The 20,564-nt window shown below is 40.6% G+C and overlaps 1 protein-coding gene across 3 annotated transcripts in view; it reads left to right on the top strand.

Moving 5' to 3' along the window:
- The window catches only part of UTRN (utrophin), a 342,938-nt gene that overhangs the window by 65,556 nt on the left and 256,818 nt on the right, over positions 1–20,564 (top strand). For all 3 annotated transcript variants that reach the window (XM_059469342.1, XM_059469343.1, XM_059469341.1), the window contains 10 exons: positions 7,088–7,180; positions 8,629–8,706; positions 10,430–10,522; positions 11,387–11,559; positions 14,889–15,004; positions 16,013–16,176; positions 16,780–16,983; positions 17,978–18,159; positions 18,863–19,013; positions 20,423–20,542. In XM_059469342.1, coding sequence (XP_059325325.1) covers positions 7,088–7,180; positions 8,629–8,706; positions 10,430–10,522; positions 11,387–11,559; positions 14,889–15,004; positions 16,013–16,176; positions 16,780–16,983; positions 17,978–18,159; positions 18,863–19,013; positions 20,423–20,542 — 1,374 coding nt within the window. The remainder of the gene's footprint in view (positions 1–7,087; positions 7,181–8,628; positions 8,707–10,429; positions 10,523–11,386; positions 11,560–14,888; positions 15,005–16,012; positions 16,177–16,779; positions 16,984–17,977; positions 18,160–18,862; positions 19,014–20,422; positions 20,543–20,564) is intronic.

Genomic DNA, 20,564 nt, shown 5'->3' with positions numbered 1-20,564 from the left:
TCCTCATTGGTAATAAAGGGAAAATTAATAATGTTCTACTATAGAACATACTCAACAATGATCACTGCCTTGTAGCTGTGGTGGCTTTAGTAGAACAAACTGTAAGTGTTGATGGCTGGGCTTTCGACTCTCAGCAGCATTGGATGACTTCAAAACATCTGATCTGGATTTTGTTTATACCTTCTTCCACTTCCTGGGAATGCTTTCTGGCAAAGAGGAGGAATGATTTCTGCACAGTCATGTTGGCTGGCCTCGGTAACCCTTCGTTGTGAGTAATTCTAGATGCACACAAGGAAGTGTGGGTCACCCTCTTAAACCTGATCCAGGTAGAGGGACTTGAAAGATGGCCAAAGGGGCATATGAGGGCAGCTGGTGTGAGGAGAACGCTGTGTGGTATCTCCTTCCCAAATAGTGCCAGTGTCTTGCTGGAAAGTGTAAAACTGATGTCTGAGATGCCTGGTCTTGTGTACATTTGGTAGCATCTGTTCTCCAGCTCAGAGATCATTAATAAACTGCTGCTTCCTCATGAGGTAAATCAACAGAAAAAGTTGTTTCTGCTGTGGATAACTAGCAAAAGTTCTTTGTCTCGTCTCCCTTACTTGTGTTCACACAAAGGCTGGCATGAAAATGTTTGTTGGAATAGATGTAATGTGATGGATTGGATCTGGTTCTGATCCTTGTGTATGTGCCTACTGGTGCATAACAAATGTCACCATGCAAAGTTCATGAGAACACAAGCAAGCCTAGCCCTTAGCTTATGTACAGTCTCTAGCTTTTATTTTTTTTTTTACTTTCCTTTCTCTTGCTCTGCCTCCCTTTCCCTTTTCTTTTTTCTTCTTCCTCTTTCCCTTACACAGCCTGTTGGTGAATCAACTCCTTTCCTGCTATCAGTGCTAATTTAAAGCGCTGGTAAACCAACACTGCCTCTTTCTGAGTCTGTTAATTATGTTCTTTTGTCTGTTTTATCAAGTCCTTGAGTCTGTTACAGTAACTGTGTGTACAGCGCTGCTGGCAAAGCCTTCCTGAACAGGCTGAGGGAAAGAGATTTCTGCCAGGATTTTTTTGGTTTGTTTTTTCTGCTCTTGTGGCAAACATAAGCAAAGCTGAGAAAAACTACCTTCTGTTAACTGATAAAAGTGTTCAGTGAGTGGGATGTGAATGCTTTACACCCCGAACCGGCACAGATCTTCTGGTACAAAGTGTGTCCCTGCCTGTCCTTTATGCTGTCGTTATAGTGTAAACTGGACTCTATTTTGTCTTTGAGAAAGGACCCATTAGCTGCCTGGTATTTGTACAGTGCTTAGCACAATGTAAGCTGCTCTTTAAGTACTTACCAACACAACCTTGACTAGCCATTTGCCCGTGTGAAGGGCTCGGTATGGTTTGTCACTGTCACTCTTTCTTAAAAGACAAATACTTAAATTTCTCCATCCATTATGCTCAGTGATGGACTGCTTCTCCTTACAGGATGCTGGTAAGGGCTGAACTACTTTGTACTTGTGTAGTCTTTAAGTATTTAGAAAGTGACTAAAATGTTAGTTCTGAAAAAGAGAAATTTAGATTGCCTTAGTGTACTGTATGCCAGACAAGAATCTTCAGAGAATCTGCATGCTGCAGATTGTGTATTTATTTATGTGTGTATCTGTAGCTACAGACTTCATTTTTCAGAAGGCCAGATTATTTTCTGGGTGTTAGGAGTGAGCAGTATGGATGTGGGTAGGTATGGTTAAGGAACCAAGCTGCAGAGCCCTGTGGCTTACATTCTGTCCTCCCCCAGAGCCCAGGCTCTTTGCAGCAGCACACCAGCCTGCCCTAGCTGGTCTCAGGGCTGCCTGCTTCACCCCAGTGCAGTCTGCATGGAGCAGGTGTCCTGATGGTGGTCAGACTGCTGGGTCAGAGCCAGGGTTCCAGTGATGGCCCCTGGAGTAGAAGTACAGGTCCAGCCTTAGGGGCCGTGTAGTGCAGCTGCTAGATTGCCCTTGCACTGCCACAGCAGCCTGCCCCAGTAGGCTCGGTGGTGGGTATTGCTTGTGAGGTGATGGGGCTCTGTGTGGGTTTTATCACAAAGAGTGTGATGGCAGCAGCCTGGCCTGGCTCAGGGCTGGCTCGTACCTGGCACAAGAGGGCATGCATGGCTGCTTGGTCAGCTTTGCCCCAGAATTTTTCCTTGTCGTCTCTTGAGAAATAAAGGTATGGGACTATCACTAAGGGCTGCCATTTAAAGAAATTATTTTCCTGCACCCTTCTATGCTTAATAAACTTTATGAGTCATGTGGCCATCAGAAGCTGGGATCTGTAGCTGTTCTGTTTGCATAAAGAAAATAGAAGACTTCCTGAAGCACATTGGGTTGCTCTCAAACTGCATCCCAAGAAAGCAGTCCAGTTTCCAGCTGCACTGGGGAACAGAGCAGTGATGTTTCTGACTGCAGACTATATGACTCACATAGCAGATCCTGCATGGAAATGTGCATTCAGGTATGAGAAAAATGCATGACTGGGAGGAGGCAGTGTGAGCAGAACAGGATGCAGTGCCTGTGCAATCTCTGCTCCACTGGGACATCAGCTGACTGTTAGGGCTGGCTTTGTGCCCTGATTGGACAGCTGAGGCTGCCTGGGTGGCAGCTGCCACCTGGTGTATGCATGGGATTCAGGTGGGTGTGGGAAGCTGAAGAAGCAGGGTTCCAGCTTTCCTGGTGGGTACGCTTCTGTGGAGGTGGTTATAGGCTTGGTGGGGTGGGTGTTGCAACCCTTTCTTAGCAAACTTGAGTCAACTTGCATGTGGGAGAATACATGGAGTGAGCTAACATCTTTCCCTCGGAGAGCATTTACTAGACTTCACTAAATACAGAAGCTTTGTGTATTGCATTGTCTCTTTTGAGGATAGTGGGTACTTGAACAAACCAGGAATGAGTAGCTTAGTATGCAGAAATAATTTAATACTCTTCTGTTGACTCTTTGAACTGACAGCAAAACATGGTGCTCTGATAGTCATCAAAATGAAAAAGTCATTCTCCTGAGAAAGCAGAATAAATTATTTCCACCATCACAGCAGGGAGCATTGTGTAGGGCTGGAACATACCATGACCTGTTGAAATGAAGGACTGAAAGCAGGAAGTCATTCAGCTTATTTTCATGCATGTGAAGTGAGGGCATGGAAGCAAAGAAGGAAGGCTGTATCCTCTCAATACTCTTGTTGCACTGTATTAGATGAGATGTCGTTCTGCTTTTCCAGTAGTTCCAAATCCTTTTTAACTTCAGGACCTAAAGCAACAAATTGATTGAGGATATATGGCTATAGCATTCTCAGTTTTGGTATTATATATGTGTGTGCTGTTCTAATGATATATAACTATAATTAATTGTATAATTATAAAGGCTTTCCTTCTGTAGGGCTTTTGATAGTGTCTCCCACAACGTCATTTGTCACTAAATTGGAGAGATAGGGGTTTGATGAATGGACTGTTAAATAAATGAGGAATTGCCTAGGCAGCTGCATCCAAAGATTTGCAGTCAATTGCTCAATGTCCAAATGGAGATCGGAAATAAGTGCTGTCCCTCAGGTGTCCATAATGTGATCTGAAGGGTTCAATATCACCAATGACATGCAGTGAGTTTGAGTATGCCCTCAGGAAGTTTGCAGATGACACCACTCTCAGCAAGTGCAGTTGATTTGCAAGTGGAAATGGAGGTGACCCAGAAAGACTTCAGCCTAGAGAAGTGGGGCCCATATGAATCCTGTGAAGTATGGTGAGTCCAAGTATGTGGTCCTGGCCTGCACCTGCATCCTGGCCTTCCCAGTATCTGTACAGACTGGGAGATTAATAGATTAGTAGCAGCCCTGTGGAGAAGGACTTGGGGGAACTGGTGGATGAAAAACTAAACATGAGGCAGCAATGGTGTTCTTCAGCTCAGAAATCCAACCATACCCTGGGCTTCATAAAAAGGTGTGGCTAGCAGGTCAGTGGAAGTGATTATTCCCCTCTACCCTGCTCTGGAGAGGCCCACACTTCAATGACTAAGATGTTTAGGTTTTTTTTACTTTTTTGCTTGACAATGAGTTTTTGATTAGTACTACATCCAGAGACCTCTGTTAGCTCCTACTGCTTGCTTTTCTGGTCATAGGAACAATTTCCTTGTGCCCTTAGCAACCTGTTTTTACTGTCTTCAGTGTGGTGATGCACACCAAATGTAAACTAAATTTTACTGGTTGATTGCTCTGTGGCTGATCTCCTCCTGTATTACACCATGCTCAAGCAGAGAGCCCTAGAGCATGTTACTCAGGATTGCATCCAGATGTTTTTTTGAACATCTCCAGTGAGGGAAATTCCACAACCTGTCTGGGTAATCTGTTCTGTTTGCAATCACCTGCACAAGGAAGGTATCTTATGTTCAGGTGAAATTTCTGTCAGTTTCTGCCTGTTACCTCTTGTCCTATTGCTTGGCTGGGAAGAGCTTGGCTCCATCTTCTTGGGACATTCCCTTCAGGTACCTACAGACACTGATCATGTCTCAGTTGTCTCTTCTCGAGGCTGAACAGCCCAGCTCCCTGAGACTTTCCATGTGAAGAGATGTTGTTATTATGTTTCTACAGTCCTATACTGTTGTTATCATATTTCTAAAGTCCCATACCTCCTTACGGCTGCAGATCTTCACAGCACGGACTCCTTCTTCTGCATGCTGTTCTTTCTTAGTCAGGACTCCTTCAAGGATCTCCCTGACTGGCCCACCCAGCCCCTTTTATCCCAGTTATCTTCACTAGCCATAGCTGCAGCCCACTGAAGGACCTTGCAGCTGCAGCCCATCAAGAACAACCGGGACTTACCGGGGCAAGGCCTATATACAGATATTCATGTACAATACAGATATTTTACTAGGACTCAAAGGCCACCTATACTATAAGGAGATGCTCCAGTCCCTTGATCCACTTTGTTGCCCTTTACTGGAGCTACTCCAGGAGTTCCTTATCACTGGTACTGACGAGCCTAGAGCTGGACACAACACTTGTGAGTCTCACACACACCTAATGAGATGTGGCCTTGCTAGGGATGAGTAGAGAGACACCTCCCTTGACCTCCTGGCAGTGTTCTTCCCAATGTCCCCAGGATACCATTGGCCTCCTTAGCTTCCTGGGCACACTGCTGGCTTGTGGACAGCTTGTTGTCCACCAGGACTCACAGGTCCTTCTCCACAGAGCTGCTTCCCAGCAGATCAGCCCAAGCCTGTACCAGTGCATGAGATTATTCCTCCCTAGGTTCAGGACCCTGCACTTGCCTTTGTTGAATTCCACACAGTTCCCCTCTACCCATCTCTCTGACCTGTTGAGGTCCCTCTGAGTGACTGCACAGCCCTGTGGGGTATTGGCCACTCCTCCAGCTTTGTGTCATCTATGAACTATGCTAAGGAGGCATCTGTCCCTTCATCCAAGTCATTGATGGAGAAGTTAAACAATACTGGGCCCACTATTGAACCTTAGGGGACATCACAAGTGACAGGCCTCCAAACAGACCCTGTGCCAATTATTGGGACCCTCTGGGATTTGCTATTCAGCCAGTTCTCAATCACCTTTCACCTGTCCAGTTCGCACACCTGAGTTTGCCTATGTGGATATGATATGAGACAGTGTCCAAAGATTTGCTGAAGTCCAGGTAGACAGCAAGCACTGGTCTCTCCTCATCTCAGCAGCCAGTTGTCCTGTTGTAGGCTCCAGCATGCTTTAAAAATTTAGTTAAGTTGCTATGCAGCTGTGAAGCATCTGAATCATCTGTGAAAAGTATGTGCTCTGAGAGAAAGATCATACTTACCACTGTTTAGCTGGTTGAAATTGTTACATTCAGTTATATTTTTGTACAGGAAACTAAAGTATTTCTTTGTGGCTGTTCAACTCTGACTTTTTTTTTTGTGTTGGTAGTTTTTGCAGTATCAAATCTAACTAAATGGGGCACCTAAGAAAAACCCATATGAATTTTGGGGAAAATCAGACATTTACAAAAAGGGTTCATTGAGCTGTTCAGTTCTCTTTTTTTCTGATTTGTTACCCAGTATTTGGCAATTACCAGCAGCTGTAGGGCAGGAGGAGAGAAGTGAAGACAGGAGAGATCTATGCCAGCTAATTTATGTCATGTAAGGTGGGTCTTTGACAGCCTTCTTTCTGAAGAGCAATGTTAAAAAGTCAAGGTGACAGGAAAAAAACAATATTGGAGCTTTTTGTGGTACTTAGAAAATATTTTCCTTCTCCTCAAATTGGCACTTGGAAGGGACACTGAAAGCAGTAGTTTAATTGATTTCTTGGCAGCCAGCAGGTGAATATTACAAAGGAAATGCACTTAGTTGCTGGCTGGCTGTGTCTTCTCCCCCTGCCCTGTAGAACTGTCCCACAGTAAATTTCTTATGGTCTAAGAAGAGATAATATAAAAAGGAAGCATGGAAAAGGTTGACATGATTCTACTCTCATCTGCCACGATTTTTGTACAGAGTCCCTCCACTCCCAAAGAAAGTAAAAATAAGAAATTTATAATTTAGAATACCTCTGGGTTTCACATTATGATTCTTTTCCATGGTAGAGAAAATGATTAATTTGTTTCAATAAATATCATACCTTTTAATCTACTGGTCTTTGTAGAACAGTGACACCTTACACAGGGCTCAATTCCAAGTAATTTTTTGTCCTTTATTTTAAATCTGACAGAAGTTGTTCCAATAGCTTTCTGATATGCCTCTGTTTCTTCTTCCTTTAGATGCAGCCAAACCAAGCATTCCTTCTCAAATGATTCCTCAAACTTGCCAAGTTTTCTTTCTTTGCCATCTTTGCGTGTTCATGCATCCACCCTAATCTAAGCCAGGATGCACTGATTTGGTTCCTTATAATGCTGCTAATGCGCAGAACCACAGTGATAGGGAGGAAAGAAAATAACACTTAAAAACGGAAGAAGGATTCCTTCTTGATCATTGTAGCAGTCCCCTAGCTTTCATTCACTACTTTTAGTGCCAATTAAGAATTGCTAAAAAGATACAAAGGAAAAAGCATATATTTTTTAGGGACATTCTGCTTAAACATTGTTTTTATTACTCCTTTTTTTTTCTTCTGCAGAGTGGGAAGGCCCCAGTGAAAGACATGTTCACAGATCTCAAAGATGGAAGGAAGCTTTTGGACCTTTTGGAGGGTCTGACGGGGAAACCTCTGGTAAGAGAAACATCTGAGTCATATATCCATTTATTAAAAAAACCCCAGACCAATGAATAAACACAACACAAACTGAGGCATGTTATTTTTCTAAAAATTTTAATTTATTTAAAACCTTAATTTGCTTGTAATGTGTACTTGTTCTCTACAGTTCCAGTGAAATTCCCATGAACTCCACTCATGAGATACAGCGTCAGGCTGACCTCCCTGACCCTCTCTTGAGGGTTTACATACTGTCTAGCAAAGCATGTAAAATCAGTGGTGTTGTTCACATACTGAACATAGTGTATGTTTTTAGGAGAGATCTTTTAAAGGTCTGTTTTTGGATGATCAGGTTGACCTGTGTTCAGCTGGATCCCTGTGGGCTTCTAGTAAGCCTGTGAAAGATCCCTTAAAGAACAAAAAGAAAGTAAAAAGACAACCGCTAGTAGGTAAAAATCTGCATCTCCATTGAAAAATTGTGTTGTCTAGAGACAGGAAAAGACTGAAAACTGCTCAAAATGTGTATGGGAAAGTGCATGTGGCTGAAAACTCTCCCCTGCTAACATTAATGGCTCTTCAGAAAGATGCATAAAATGTGGTGAAACCTGTGAAACTTGGGATTAAATTCTTGATTTCACTATACCAAGTCTCAAATTTGTTTATGGCCCTTATGAGGAACCTTCAGTCATACAAAATTTCACATTGCAAGCTTACTTTATTTTTTAAGCATATGTGTTTTACTACTACTTTTAATAATTTGTGGTGTGATTTGAAGTATGATGAAAACAACATGAGTTTTTTGTTTCTAAGTTGATTACTGTGGTCCAAGTTCAGCTCCATGCTCTTGCAGTAAGATCACTTTCTGCCACAAGAATTAAATTATGGCGATTAAAAGAAAATGGAGTGGCAGGAATTGTCAAGTTGAAGGTTTGTTTTTTTTGGTGAGATTTCTTTTTCAGTTGTGGAGGTTTTTTTGTTTTTCTTTTTTTTTTTTATTCCCCCTGATATTAAAAGGAAGGGAAAGTCAGGAAGCATAACTTCTTCCCAGTATGCAAAGATTTAGCAGGCTTTTGGTGCCAGAAAAACAAATTGCTGCTTGTTCTCTCTTGGGAGCCAGAAAATTTCAAGTACTCTGGCAAATGTTCAAAAGACTCAGATTTTCCCCAGGAACTCTTCCTTTGCCTTTGCATTGCTGGTTTATAATTCTGTAGATGCTGGGAATAAAAATTTTGGACTTACGGAAGATGAGCTGAAACACATTTTGAATCCAAGGCCTGTCCTGTGCCTTTGGTTAAGGAATATTGTTCTGACCAGTTTTCATTCTGAAATTGTTGTGGATGATCTTGTTTGGGCTTTCTTACTACTACTAAAAGAAAGAAGTGAAAATCTGGAGATGTTTTTCTCTAATCTTGTTTGATATGTCCATTAATTCTGATGTTGAACAGATTGTAACTTTTTATTTTCAGCCTAAAGAACGAGGTTCCACCCGAGTACATGCCTTAAATAACGTCAACCGAGTACTGCAAGTCTTGCATCAGAACAATGTGAGCATGTTTTTCCACAGCTTTTTGAGAGATTATTTAGTTTATTTTTGTATGTAAATGAGTTCAGAATGCAGAGAGTAAAGTTTTTTTGTATCTAAAATGAGACCTTATTGAGATGGGTAAACTGTTCATAGTTTCTTTTACGATGTAGAATTTCACTGTGCAGCAATTTTGTGAGATCTTAAAATGCAAACTTAATAATGTTATTAAACGACTAATCACAAAACTGTGCTTTGTTGAGATGTGTGCAGCTCCTAAGAAAAATGTGCCTTGAAACTTTGCTTCAAGCAAACAGCAGGACAAAAAAATAATTTCAAATAATGCTGCATAACTTGTGCAGGAATCTGTAAGGGGATGGCAGGTTTTGTGGCTCTATCCTGCTCTCTATTTCCAGGAGGGTCTTTTCATTGATTTCTGTCATCTGTGTCAAACATACAGTCTTTCTAATTTGCAGCTTTGGGGACTGGTCAGAAGAGCAAACAAAATCAAATTGTACTTTAAGAAAAATAAAAGTAATAATTATTTAGCTTAATATTTGTTTTTAATGCCTAGAAGACAGTAGTGCTATAGTAAAGTGGTTTTAGTTTTTCTTCCTTTTTTGACGAACAATTCCTGGTAAGTATGCTGCCTATACTTGGAATTTCTATTTGTGAATGTCAGGTCACTAAAATAATGTAATAAGATCATTGTGGAAATAAAATACGTGAAATACAAGAAAGCATGGGCATATTTATATAAACTGCTTATTGAAGAGTGATACAACATGCTGTATTATACTGCAGTTTCCCCTCTGTGTTGGTGGACTAGTGTCATATTTCTTGGAAGCAGACAAAGCTGGCAGTGGGTTCTTTTTGTTCTTTGAGGTACTGTAAATATTGATTAACTTTTTAAAGGCTAAATAATGAGTTTTTCAGCTTGAAATTGATTTATTTTATTATGACAATAAATGAAACAATACTGAATTGCAATAATTAATTATTTCTTCCTGAAGCTGACAGCATCTGGCTTTCTGGAAGTAAACAGATGGTCTTAGTTAGCTGAAGGTTGTTAGGGTCATGTAGTTGATTTATGCCTACTGCTTTGCTTCATTAAAAAGTGTGTTGTGTGTTACGATGGAGGGAAAAGGCATCCACTGAGAAGCAGTTGCATTCTGTTGTTTGAGAGTTTGTGGGCTATGCAATATTCATAACTTGTGAAATAATTTATAAAAGTGTTTAAATATATATTGCAAGGATTGGACAAACCTAGGGTGTAGGTGATCAAGTAATCCTGTGAACCTCGTCCTTTAAGCAGAATGGTTCGAAGTAAGGGAAGTCAACTTTTTTGATTTGTAAATCAAATTAAAATATAAATATAACTGAGGACCACATTTATTTAACTTTTATTTTCCTTTCAGGTTCTTTATGCTTGAATTTCTGTTTTTCAGTTTTGACTGCTAGTATGCACCTGTATGTTTAGAGGAGAGAATAAAACTCTTCCTGTGGAAAATCATCTTTGGTGCCATCTTTTGTCATGCAGTTTAAGCAGTTAATGTTAAGTTTATTTAAGCAGTTGTCATGACAAGTTCAGATGAACAATTTTCTGTCAACTCTGCTTTTCTCTTCAACTACTTTTTATTTCAGAGCACTTGGTAATACTTGGCTGGACAGCCAAGGATGTGGGGTGGGGTTGTTTCTTGGAGCTGTGATAAGTGTTTAATAGAGAGTTGATTCAACCTCTCCAGGTGGAGTTGGTGAATATTGGAGGAACTGACATCGTTGATGGGAATCACAAGCTGACGCTGGGGCTGCTGTGGAGCATTATCTTGCACTGGCAGGTGAGAGGCTACTGTGAGATCTCTTCCTTTCCAGGAATCATGTACATTGTTCTGCTGTGAGTTTCTCAAACCTTCCCAGGCTTTTGGTGGCAGAAAATACTGCTTCTATTTTGGGCTGGTAAATAAAGGCAGGCCAGTATTTGGTTTCTGCCTGAAGTCTATTGGCTGCCTCCCGTGATCTGTATTCTCGTATGTGCCCAGTTGTGCTCAGCTGCTCAGTTTAGTTCCTGCTGGTGTGAATTGCAGAGAGGCTTTTCGGGCTGAAGCATTGTATTTCTATTCCTCCCTCAAGGGCTTGAGGCAGGTAGTGTTTTACTGCTTAGGTAGCTGTGTTTGTCTTGCATCTTACAGCTGCTTTGTAAGTTTGTTAGTCTTATAGGTTGAATTGTTCCTGGTTTATCTAAGTATCTGGGAAGATCATTGAATTAACTTGTAGGGACTTTGGTAGATGTGTATAACTAGCACCCAAACAACAAACTATTTTTGCAGGATGAGCAGATATCCTCTTCTTGCAGAAAACCTATACAAGCTGTATTTTTGGAGTTGGTTTACTGGTGGAGCCACAGCACAAGGCAGTGAGGAGTGTTATTCCCTATGCTTAGAACAGACAGCACCAAGGAGAGTGAGAGGATCATAATGTACGAGTAATGTGCCATTATTACACAAAGCATCACTGGCTTTTGTAAGCAGTAGAGGGCAAAGATGGCCTGAAGACTGCTAGTCCCAAATTTCATGTGAGGAATTGGAGTTTGATTCATAGCTTTTCATGGGGAAGCCCCTTCGATGATTCGTGCAGTAGTTTGGTTTTGCAAGGAGAAAAAGTGGGGCATATGTCTGTAAGGTGTAGTTGTTGCTGTCTTGCAGGTGAAGGATGTAATGAAGAACATCATGTCAGATTTGCAGCAGACCAACAGTGAGAAGATACTGCTGAGCTGGGTTCGCCAGTCCACCAGACCTTACAGTCAGGTCAATGTTTTGAACTTCACCACGAGCTGGGCTGATGGACTTGCCTTTAATGCTGTGATTCACAGACATAAGTAAGTGGCAAACAGCTTGTCTTTGACTTAGTGAAGTAAACAGCTTTTTTCTGTGTCTTTGTGCTTGAACATTTGACAGCTTCTGGCCTATTTCAGTGATTCGTTTTCCAGGATTCTTGTTTGTTTGTCTTTTTTTGTGGTAACAATAGCAGTGGTGGGACATTGCCAGCATATTGCAAAGGCTGTAGCCAAGGCAGAAGTGTAACATTGAGTTCCTGCACATGCACAAACATTTGCTAATTGGAGTGGGTTTACATACCCCTTGGTGTGCATTTTACAGTGAATATATTGAAAGGGTCTCTGTGGGGGAAGGAGGAGTTGACCATCTTCTTTGCCTGAATTTCTCTCCTACCTGCTCTCCTTTGTGAAAAGAAATATTTCTTCCCTTGGAGATTGGCATATAATTTCAATAAGAAGATACAGAAGCTTCAAAATGAAGAAATGAGAGGCTCTGTAGCTCTTCTGGTGTTTTTTAATAGAATGTGCTTGAAAGATGATGTATGCAGTTCTTTCAGGAGAACTGTGGGGCAGAATATCAAACTCTTTGGGTATCTGTAGAATATCCTTTAGTTGGTTCATTATACTTTATAAGGAATAGAGTTAAAGTTTCTTTGCACAGATCTTTTGTGTTTGTTCTGATTTTTGCAAGAATCTTCAGAAGTTAAATAAATCATCATTACACATTCTGTTAAAGTTGCATTCTTTTTTTTTACTTCCTTTTTAAAAATCTCTTTGAGATCATCTGCGCCATCGATTCTAATCCTGTGTCTCTTAAATGAAGTCAGCTCATTGCTTTGCAAGGTCTGACTGTTCTTACCCATAAATAACCATTTTAATGTGGAAATGGCATAATAATTTCTACAATGTAACCAGACCTCCTGGTCACCAGGTATTTTACACAGCAAATGCTTTACAAACACTCAGATTTACACCCAGCAGATGCCAAGTGTTTCCAGAACATACACCCACTTTGAGCCTGCTCTAAAGCGCCCATTTGGCCTGTGGTAGCTGCAGCAGGCTCTGTCACAGGCTCGCTGGCTTCAGGACAGGTCTGCCCTGACACGTCTCTGTGTCTTGTGGACCAGGGCTGGCTTGTGTTCAGCCTGCATGGCTGTGTAAGGAGGGCCAGCACCATCCTGAGGGCTTCTGCAAGTTTGGCAGGACTGCTGTGCAGGGACAGAGCAATACTGCCAAACCTCTCACTGGAATTTATCACGAGTATTGCAAAGCCCTTCCCCTGGATTGTGTGAGCAGTTGTGGTGAAGCTTTCCTATCAGCACAACTGCCTGTAGTGGCCTTGCTCTGCTGCTAAATGTGTGAAGCTTTATGATGGAGAGTGTGCCAGCTTTAGACACAAATGAAACCTAGGTGACCTGAGAGAAGCAGAAAAATTAGTTTTAGGCTGTTTGTTGTCCTTTTGTTTTAACTATGTGCTTAGGCTTTGTAGGATCTGAAGTCTCTGCCCTTTTCAGAGCACTTGTTAAGCAGCAAAAGCCTCAGCTGAAAGCTTTTGACTCAGTAACTGTGCTTTCTTGTGATTTCCTAAAATCTGGGTCTGAGCCTTTTATTCCATATTCCTTGGAGCCTGACAGCTGCTGGCATGTCAGAATTCAGCTTTGTTGTCCCTGGGCACAAGTCCTTTAGTCAGAGAAGCACCATTTTCCCCATACTTTAAAGAAATCTTTAGCTGGGTTTCTCTTTTCAGCTTTGAAGGAGAGAATTTAAAAGCACTTGCAAGGAACAGGGAGATTGGGGCAGGTTGCAGAAATGATAGGACAACAAAGCTATTTAACTTACCCAGACAGTAGTGCTTCCCTACTTAAGGGCTATTTTTCAATACTGCTTTTATATTTTATTTTAATATGACACTTGAAAGAGGAGAATCTTGGATTCCATTAGGAGATTTAATACCTTTTCTCATTATGTATCTATCAGCAATTGTTAGTTGTACTACCTCTTGGCTACAATATCTAATAACTTTGTAACACTTACAGCATGTAAGTAACCTATTACCTCATATAATTTTATTAGCATTTTACTGTACTGCTCTCTTCAATTTACTAATATTAGCTTAGCTCCTCTTTGAATTGAATTCTGCTTTTTGGTTTGCTTTTCTTACTCTTAGGTAAGTACCTAGTTGTGATCTATTATTTTGTTTTCAAAGTCACTATCTACTAAAGATTTACATGAGTCTGTGGTTCTCCTTGCTGCTTTTGCATGGATGTATAGTATTCCATGAGCTTCCATGCATATCTTTGTTCCTGCTCACCCTGCTTTCTTCTTTTTGCTTTTTAGGCTCTGTTGGCTTAGGGACATCCTGTTTCACAAATGTAATGACTTTACTGATGGTAAAGCATACTCTAAGTCAATTTACAACTGAATCAAATATTAAAAGAATTAAAGGCAAGCCCATCTCTTCCTCTCCCAGTTCTATAAAGTACAGAATCGATAGGAGTTGATGAGAAGCCACTGTTGCAGGAGAATGGAAGGTGTTTAAATGGCTCTGCAGCTGTGCTGCTGCAGCACCTGGCTGGTCATGCCCCACAGGTGTAGGCACTGCTAGGAATGGGCCCTGTTTGCTCCCTCTGCTTCCTGCTGTGTGCTCTGCTCTTTCCCCTTGAGACCCACCAGCATGTTTTGGGTGCACAGCTGGACTGGAGATGCCCTTGGGCTAACACTGATCTTAGATGAAGGCTGCTGGCACTGCAAATTGGCCAGCTCCTTGGCCTGGTTTGCACTGGGCCTCATGAGCACTTGTGATGGGATGTTTTCTTGTAGGCTGTTGTTTGTTATTGGGGGAAAAAGACCATGGGGAAGAGTGAGCAAGTGGGGTGGAGATTGCTGTTTCTGGCTGTGATGGCCTGGGGTGGTCACTGAGCCACATCACAAGTTTGGAATGAGGTTTTCCAGGAACAGAGTGACTCTTGATTACCCAGCAGTGCTTGATGCAGAAAATGTGTAGTAATAGTAATGCTGTAAAAGAAACAGTTGAGGAAAACTATTCTGGGATAAATTTTAAACAAAGCTTGTGTTCTTGCTAGTGGTATTTTATCTCCCATTTCAGTCCATGACTTTGTTTAGGACATGGAATGGTAGGTGGATGTTGCTGTGAGCATGCAGTCAATTAATTTGTGATCATCAGATTGTTACTAATAAGTGAGAATCGAGCTTTTTGTTTTGCATTTGTGTATATGCACTGAAGTTGGTATTTGGTATATATATGTATGAATATATTGTTTGGGTAGCTACTATCATATGCCTACCTTGATATTCTGCATGGTATGGAATTTTCTTATTTGCTTTCATTCTTGTTTTGCTTTTTCTTTTAGACCTGAGCTGTTCAGCTGGGATAAAGTTACAAAGATGTCTCCGGTTGAGAGACTAGAAAATGCTTTCAACATAGCCAAGAACCACTTAGGAATAGAGAAACTGTTGGATCCTGAAGGTGGGATACAGTTATTTTACTTGACAAGAAACTTTTTTTGAGCTCTCTTAAAAGAAATTTCTTCTATTGATACTAAGTATGAACAACAATTCTATCAACTTTGTGCAGTGCTATTTAATTTCAAACTTTAAAATTTGGATTTAAGCAAATGCCATTTGTTAGGGTAAGGGTACAGATGTACATATGTAGGCTTTGATGTTTTGAATATTAAGGTTTGGGTTGACTTTGCATCCAGGGACTGTGTAAGGAAGGTGAAGTTGGTATGCTGACTTTGTTTCCTTTTAGGTAAGGGGCTGTGCTGCAAGGGTGTGTGCTTTTCAGGTGCAGTAGTGCATTCTGTAGAATGGGGCAGTTTAAGAGTTCAGAATTTATTGTTCTTAACACACACACTGAGTAGCAGTAGCTGCCTAGGAGTGCTTACCAGGTAACCTTTATGGCTCCTGTTAAAAAGACTGACCTGTTGCTCTGCTTTGAAGTGAGCCTCCAAAGGTTCATTCTGAGAGATGAGCACCACCTTCTTATGAAAAACAAAAAAATTCACTGAATGGGTACTGTTCATAACCCAAGAGAAGTGAACCTGGCTCAGAAAAACTCTTTCCAGTGTGGAAAATGAGAAAATTACCTGACTGGCAATGGAAAAGGGGGATAGAGCCTAAGTGGAAATGTTTATGTAGGATACTGTCCTTTATACATTTCTACCTGGGAGATGCTTCAGAACAATTTTCCCCAAATGGATTTTATTGCTTAGCAACTTCATGTCTAGGTTCTTACTTCAAAAAGATCAAGACTTTTAATGTGAATTCACTTCCAAATGTAGAAAAATTCTTTTTTCTTTTTTTTTTTCCTTCTTCACGGTACTTGCAATGTGTGTCCAGACTGGTCTCTAAGTTAAAAGTTTATGAAAGGCTGTTTGACAGGACAATATGTGAATTGTTACCTGTGTTCTATGTAATGATTTAAAAAATTGTCCTCATTTATTTTTCCCCGTGTTTTATCTTTTTGATGCAGATGTTGCTGTACAGCTTCCAGACAAAAAGTCCATTATTATGTATTTAACTTCTTTGTTTGAGGTCCTTCCTAAGCAAGTTACAATGGAAGACATTCGGGAGGTGGAAACCCTTCCAAGGAGATACAAGCAGGAGTGTGAGGATGGAGAATTCAGTGTGCAGCAGGTGTGTTTGTTGTCAAAGCCAGCCTTTCTTTTTTGGAGTTGTAATTTTAGCTGATCTTCATGTTTGTCAGTTTCTCTGGATTATGCCTTCTCTCCTGGGCAACACAACTGGGAAAATACAAAAAATCATAGCAGCTTGTTTGTCATTAACTTCAGTCTTTCTGCTTTCCTTTTTCTTTTCTGAAACACGTACAAAATCTTGTGTATTGAGATATAAAGTTCCATTTGTGTTGTGCTACCTTTTGTTTTTGTTTTTTTTTTGCTTCTCTGTTTCATATGTCTTGATCAGCTGAAGAGGGTGGTCCACAGTCTTTAACTCAATTTTCCATGGAACTTGTGGTGGTTCGTGGTAGTGATGAGGTTTTGGTTGGTTTTGAGATTCACTGTTGACAGAGCAAGATTAAAGTTCTATGTTCTATTCAAGTTCTTTACTAATGAACTTGCATTTTAATATAGTGACTTTGGCATTTCTCATTAAAATTTATCCAAAATTTTTTAACATTTTATGAAAGCTTGGAAGAGATCTTAGTTGTTCTGTTTTTAATACCATTTGGGAGGGCATGTTCTGTGCACTTCTAAGACATCTTTCCTCTTGGCTGCCTAGACTGTGGCACTTGAAGAAGACCAGGACAGTTCTAGAGCAGAGACTCCCAGCACAGTGACAGAGGTGGATATGGACTTGGATAGCTACCAAGTGGCTCTGGAAGAAGTTCTTACATGGTTGCTGTCAGCCGAGGATGCGTTTCGGGAGCAGGAGGAAATATCTGGTGATGTTGAGGAAGTCAAAGAACAATTTTCCACCCATGAAGTAAGCTCCTCTTATAAATTCTTCTGTTGTGGTTTGGCTTCTTTTTTTTGTGTGTGTAAATAAGCTGCAGAGCTTCCATTTCCTAACCTTTATTCAAGGTGAAATTCTTCTTTTTAGAAGAATCATGATTGAAGCATGCTTTGAAACCCTAATGTAATTTTTTAAAATCAGCCTTTGGTGACTGGTTTACAGGTGTGCATAATAAAAAGGCAGCCTGATCTCAGATTGAGTTGTACTTCCCTGCTGCCAATTAAAAAAAAAACCTGGTCAGCCTTATGCCACTTGCTGTTAAATAAGGGGAATGCTGAAATTGACAATTATGTCAATTTATTCAATGGTCCTCCTGGGATGGTTAGGATAGTTTGTTTTAGAAATGTGTGTTGATGCTTCCAAATTATTCTTTTTTACAAATTTTGGTTTGACTTTGTTCTAAATCTGAAAAAACATCATGATGTTGCTAGAAGGTTATTGACATGTTAGACATTTTAGTTTTCTCCCATGCCAGCTTACTGTATAAAATTGAATATAGAGTTTGAATGCTGATCAATAGGAGGATTTTTTTTCCTTGTGCTACAGGTTTAAAGTCATGAAGCAAAGGAAGAGGTGTTCTGGATTTACAGTAAATATATGTTGCTAACTCATAGGGTTGTAATTGCTTTCCTACAATACCTTTCAGATGTTGTTTTATGTTCTGTTGGCCATAGGTAAATTCCTGTTTCATATTTTTGGTGTTTTTGCTTGAAGGCTCTCTTCTCCCCAAGAGAGCTTTCATTGAGGTGGTCAGTTTTTTTTCCTCTATTTTACTGGATCCAGAATTTTTGTAGTGCATGGAAAATCTTGTGTCAAGGAAACGAACAGGTCTGCCATGGTCATGCATTTGATAGTGTCAGCTCCTTCTAGAGCACTGATTCAAACATTATAGTTTTTTAGGATATTTACCAAGTCATAAACTCTTATAGGACCTCACAGGGATGTTTGCTTGTACCATTTCCAGGGTTTTATGATGGAACTGACTGCACACCAGAGCAGTGTGGGCAATGTTCTACAGGCTGGAAACCAACTGGTGGCCCAGGGAAATCTATCACCTGAAGAAGAGTTTGAGATCCAGGAGCAAATGCTGCTGCTGAACTCCCGCTGGGAGGAACTCAGGGTGGAGAGCATGGACAGGCAGTCCCGGTGAGTTCATGGCACACAGCTTCTTCTAGGGGTCCAGGACTGACCTCTGGTGCTTGCTGTGTTTTGGAGAACTTGGTTTGCATCCCTTTGTAAGATTTTTTTTAGAATTAACATTTCAGTTTGTGCACAAAATCCTCCTTCATACTTTGAAATGAAACAAAAGAAATGTGTATTAACTAACTGGGTTTTTCCTTTGGTCATTATGTAAAGTATTCCATGAATTGTTATGTAGATGTGCCGGACTAAATATATGGTATTTAAATGCAGTGGTTGCATGAACTACTGAAACAATATGAAAAACAAATTTAAGTTTGTCAATAAAGCATATAGTGCATGTGGATATCTATGGGTATTTACATAATTAAAAAGCTTTTAGAAGAATTTTTCCCTACGTATGGGTTATCAAGGTAAGAGCTGCACATCAATGGAGAAACTGTATTTTGTTGTGACTTTCAACAGCGGCTTAATTAGCAGAAAATCCCCACTGGACAAAACAATCTCTGATATAAATTGCATAATTAATGAACATTTTTTTATTAAGAAACAAGAATACTTATCTGTGTTCCTTAGCTAAATGGTGGAAATTTTATTTGGTCATAGGTAGCAGCTTTATGTATGGCCTGGCTTCTTTCCTATATGAGCTAGAATTTAGTTGCTTTCCTGGGGAAAGCTGTGTCTGAAGTAACTCTGCTTCCCCCTGCAGCCTGCACGACATGCTGATGGAGCTCCAGAAGCAGCAGCTGCAGCAGCTGTCTGACTGGCTGACGGTCACCGAGGAGCGCATTCAGAAAATGGAATCTCAGCTCCTAGCGGAAGATTTGGAGTCACTTCAAAAACAGCTGGAAGAACATAAGGTAAACCTTTTGCTGTTATGTAATATGTATAGGAGAAGTATTTGGAAGATGTGTACGTTGGTGGATTCCTTGACTGAGAAACTTGATTGTCAAGAGTCATAAATGGCTGTATTTGGTGCTTGGAAAATGATGGTGATGATGTAGAAAGGAATTAGAAGCTTTAACTTAACACCTGAGCACTGCTGTCTGGTAGGAGCTATTATATTTGCTTCATGCAGGAATTTTTTTAGGCAAAATTGTTACCCTTGCTTTGTGGAGAGAATAGGGCCTCTCCTGGTAAACTGTTGATGTGAGGAACAGTACAAAAGGTACTGTGGGCAGACTTGCCCTTAATTACTGGCATGCATTACTAAAGCCTGCTTGAGTCTTGCACATTATTTTAATGTGGGAGTCAAAATCATCAGGGCCTTCCAAGTCACCAATTCCAGTCCCTGCTTTTGCAGGGATCACATCCTAAGGGAGTGCTTAGACACTGCTTTCTTATGTGTGCAGTATTTTGGAAGTGTTTTTTCTCTCAATTGAGTTTTTGAGTGCAAATCCAGCCTTTCTACCCTGCAAATGTTTTTGTGAAGGAGAGAGATGTCCTTTTGATGTCCACCTTTGTTGTGGGCAGCTTTAGTTTTCATGCTCAGTGCTGAGGTTTGACCTTCTCCCCAGCATGGGACATACCTCACAGAACAAGAACACTGGAGTATTTTTAGTCTGTGTCATTTCCTGTCCTTTGTTTTCAAAGTCTGGAGAGTTTGAGGCATGTATTTCATAGAGTAGCTTAGGTATAATAAGTGACATTTACAGTACTGTAAAGGTGTGTTGATCTTGCAGAGATATTTTGTAGTAGGCTTTAGCCATTGAATCTGTTCTTTTAGAAGTTGTATGAATATTTAAATCTACAGATTGCTTTAAACTGATCTGAGCTGCCTGTTTTCTGCAGTTTTCAACTATTAGGAGCATCATGGTCAGTTATTGCACTGTTGATACTTTTGAAATTATAGTGTCAACTCTTGAAAAATTAGTGGTTTTATTGATTTCTGTTTGGCATGCCCTATGTTGCTTCCTTATTAACAATAGCAGCCCTGTGTAGAAACACGTAAGATCTGCTATGTATAATATCAAACATTTGGAAAGTCAGTGCAATTGTCATGTGATTCTCCTAGTCAAGTATGGGCATCCAACTGAAAGCACTCCATCTTTTACAGTATTTTAACAGAATGGGTTTGAGTTCATTTCTAGCAGCCTTTTGCTTACAGTTTTTAGACTGCGCAGTGATTGCCAGTGGTAAAATCTATGCTTAGCTGTTGAATCTGAAATACCAAAGTTCTTTTGCCACAGCAGCTGTGATAATCACTGTGGCCAAAATAGCAAATGAGCAAATGCATTCAAAGTTGGTAACCTCTGATTTGTTCTTGTAGAGCCTGCAGAGTGACCTAGAGGCAGAACAGGTGAAGGTCAATTCCCTAACACACATGGTGGTCATTGTTGATGAAAGCAGTGGGGAAAGTGCAACAGCTATTCTGGAGGAACAATTGCAGGTAAAATCTTAGAGCCCTCTTT

The sequence above is a fragment of the Ammospiza nelsoni genome, chromosome 3 (assembly GCF_027579445.1).
Source record: "Ammospiza nelsoni isolate bAmmNel1 chromosome 3, bAmmNel1.pri, whole genome shotgun sequence".
NCBI classification, from domain to species: domain Eukaryota; kingdom Metazoa; phylum Chordata; class Aves; order Passeriformes; family Passerellidae; genus Ammospiza; species Ammospiza nelsoni.
The sequence above is the reverse complement of the archived record's forward strand: the minus strand, read 5'-3'. Positions and strand labels throughout refer to the sequence as shown.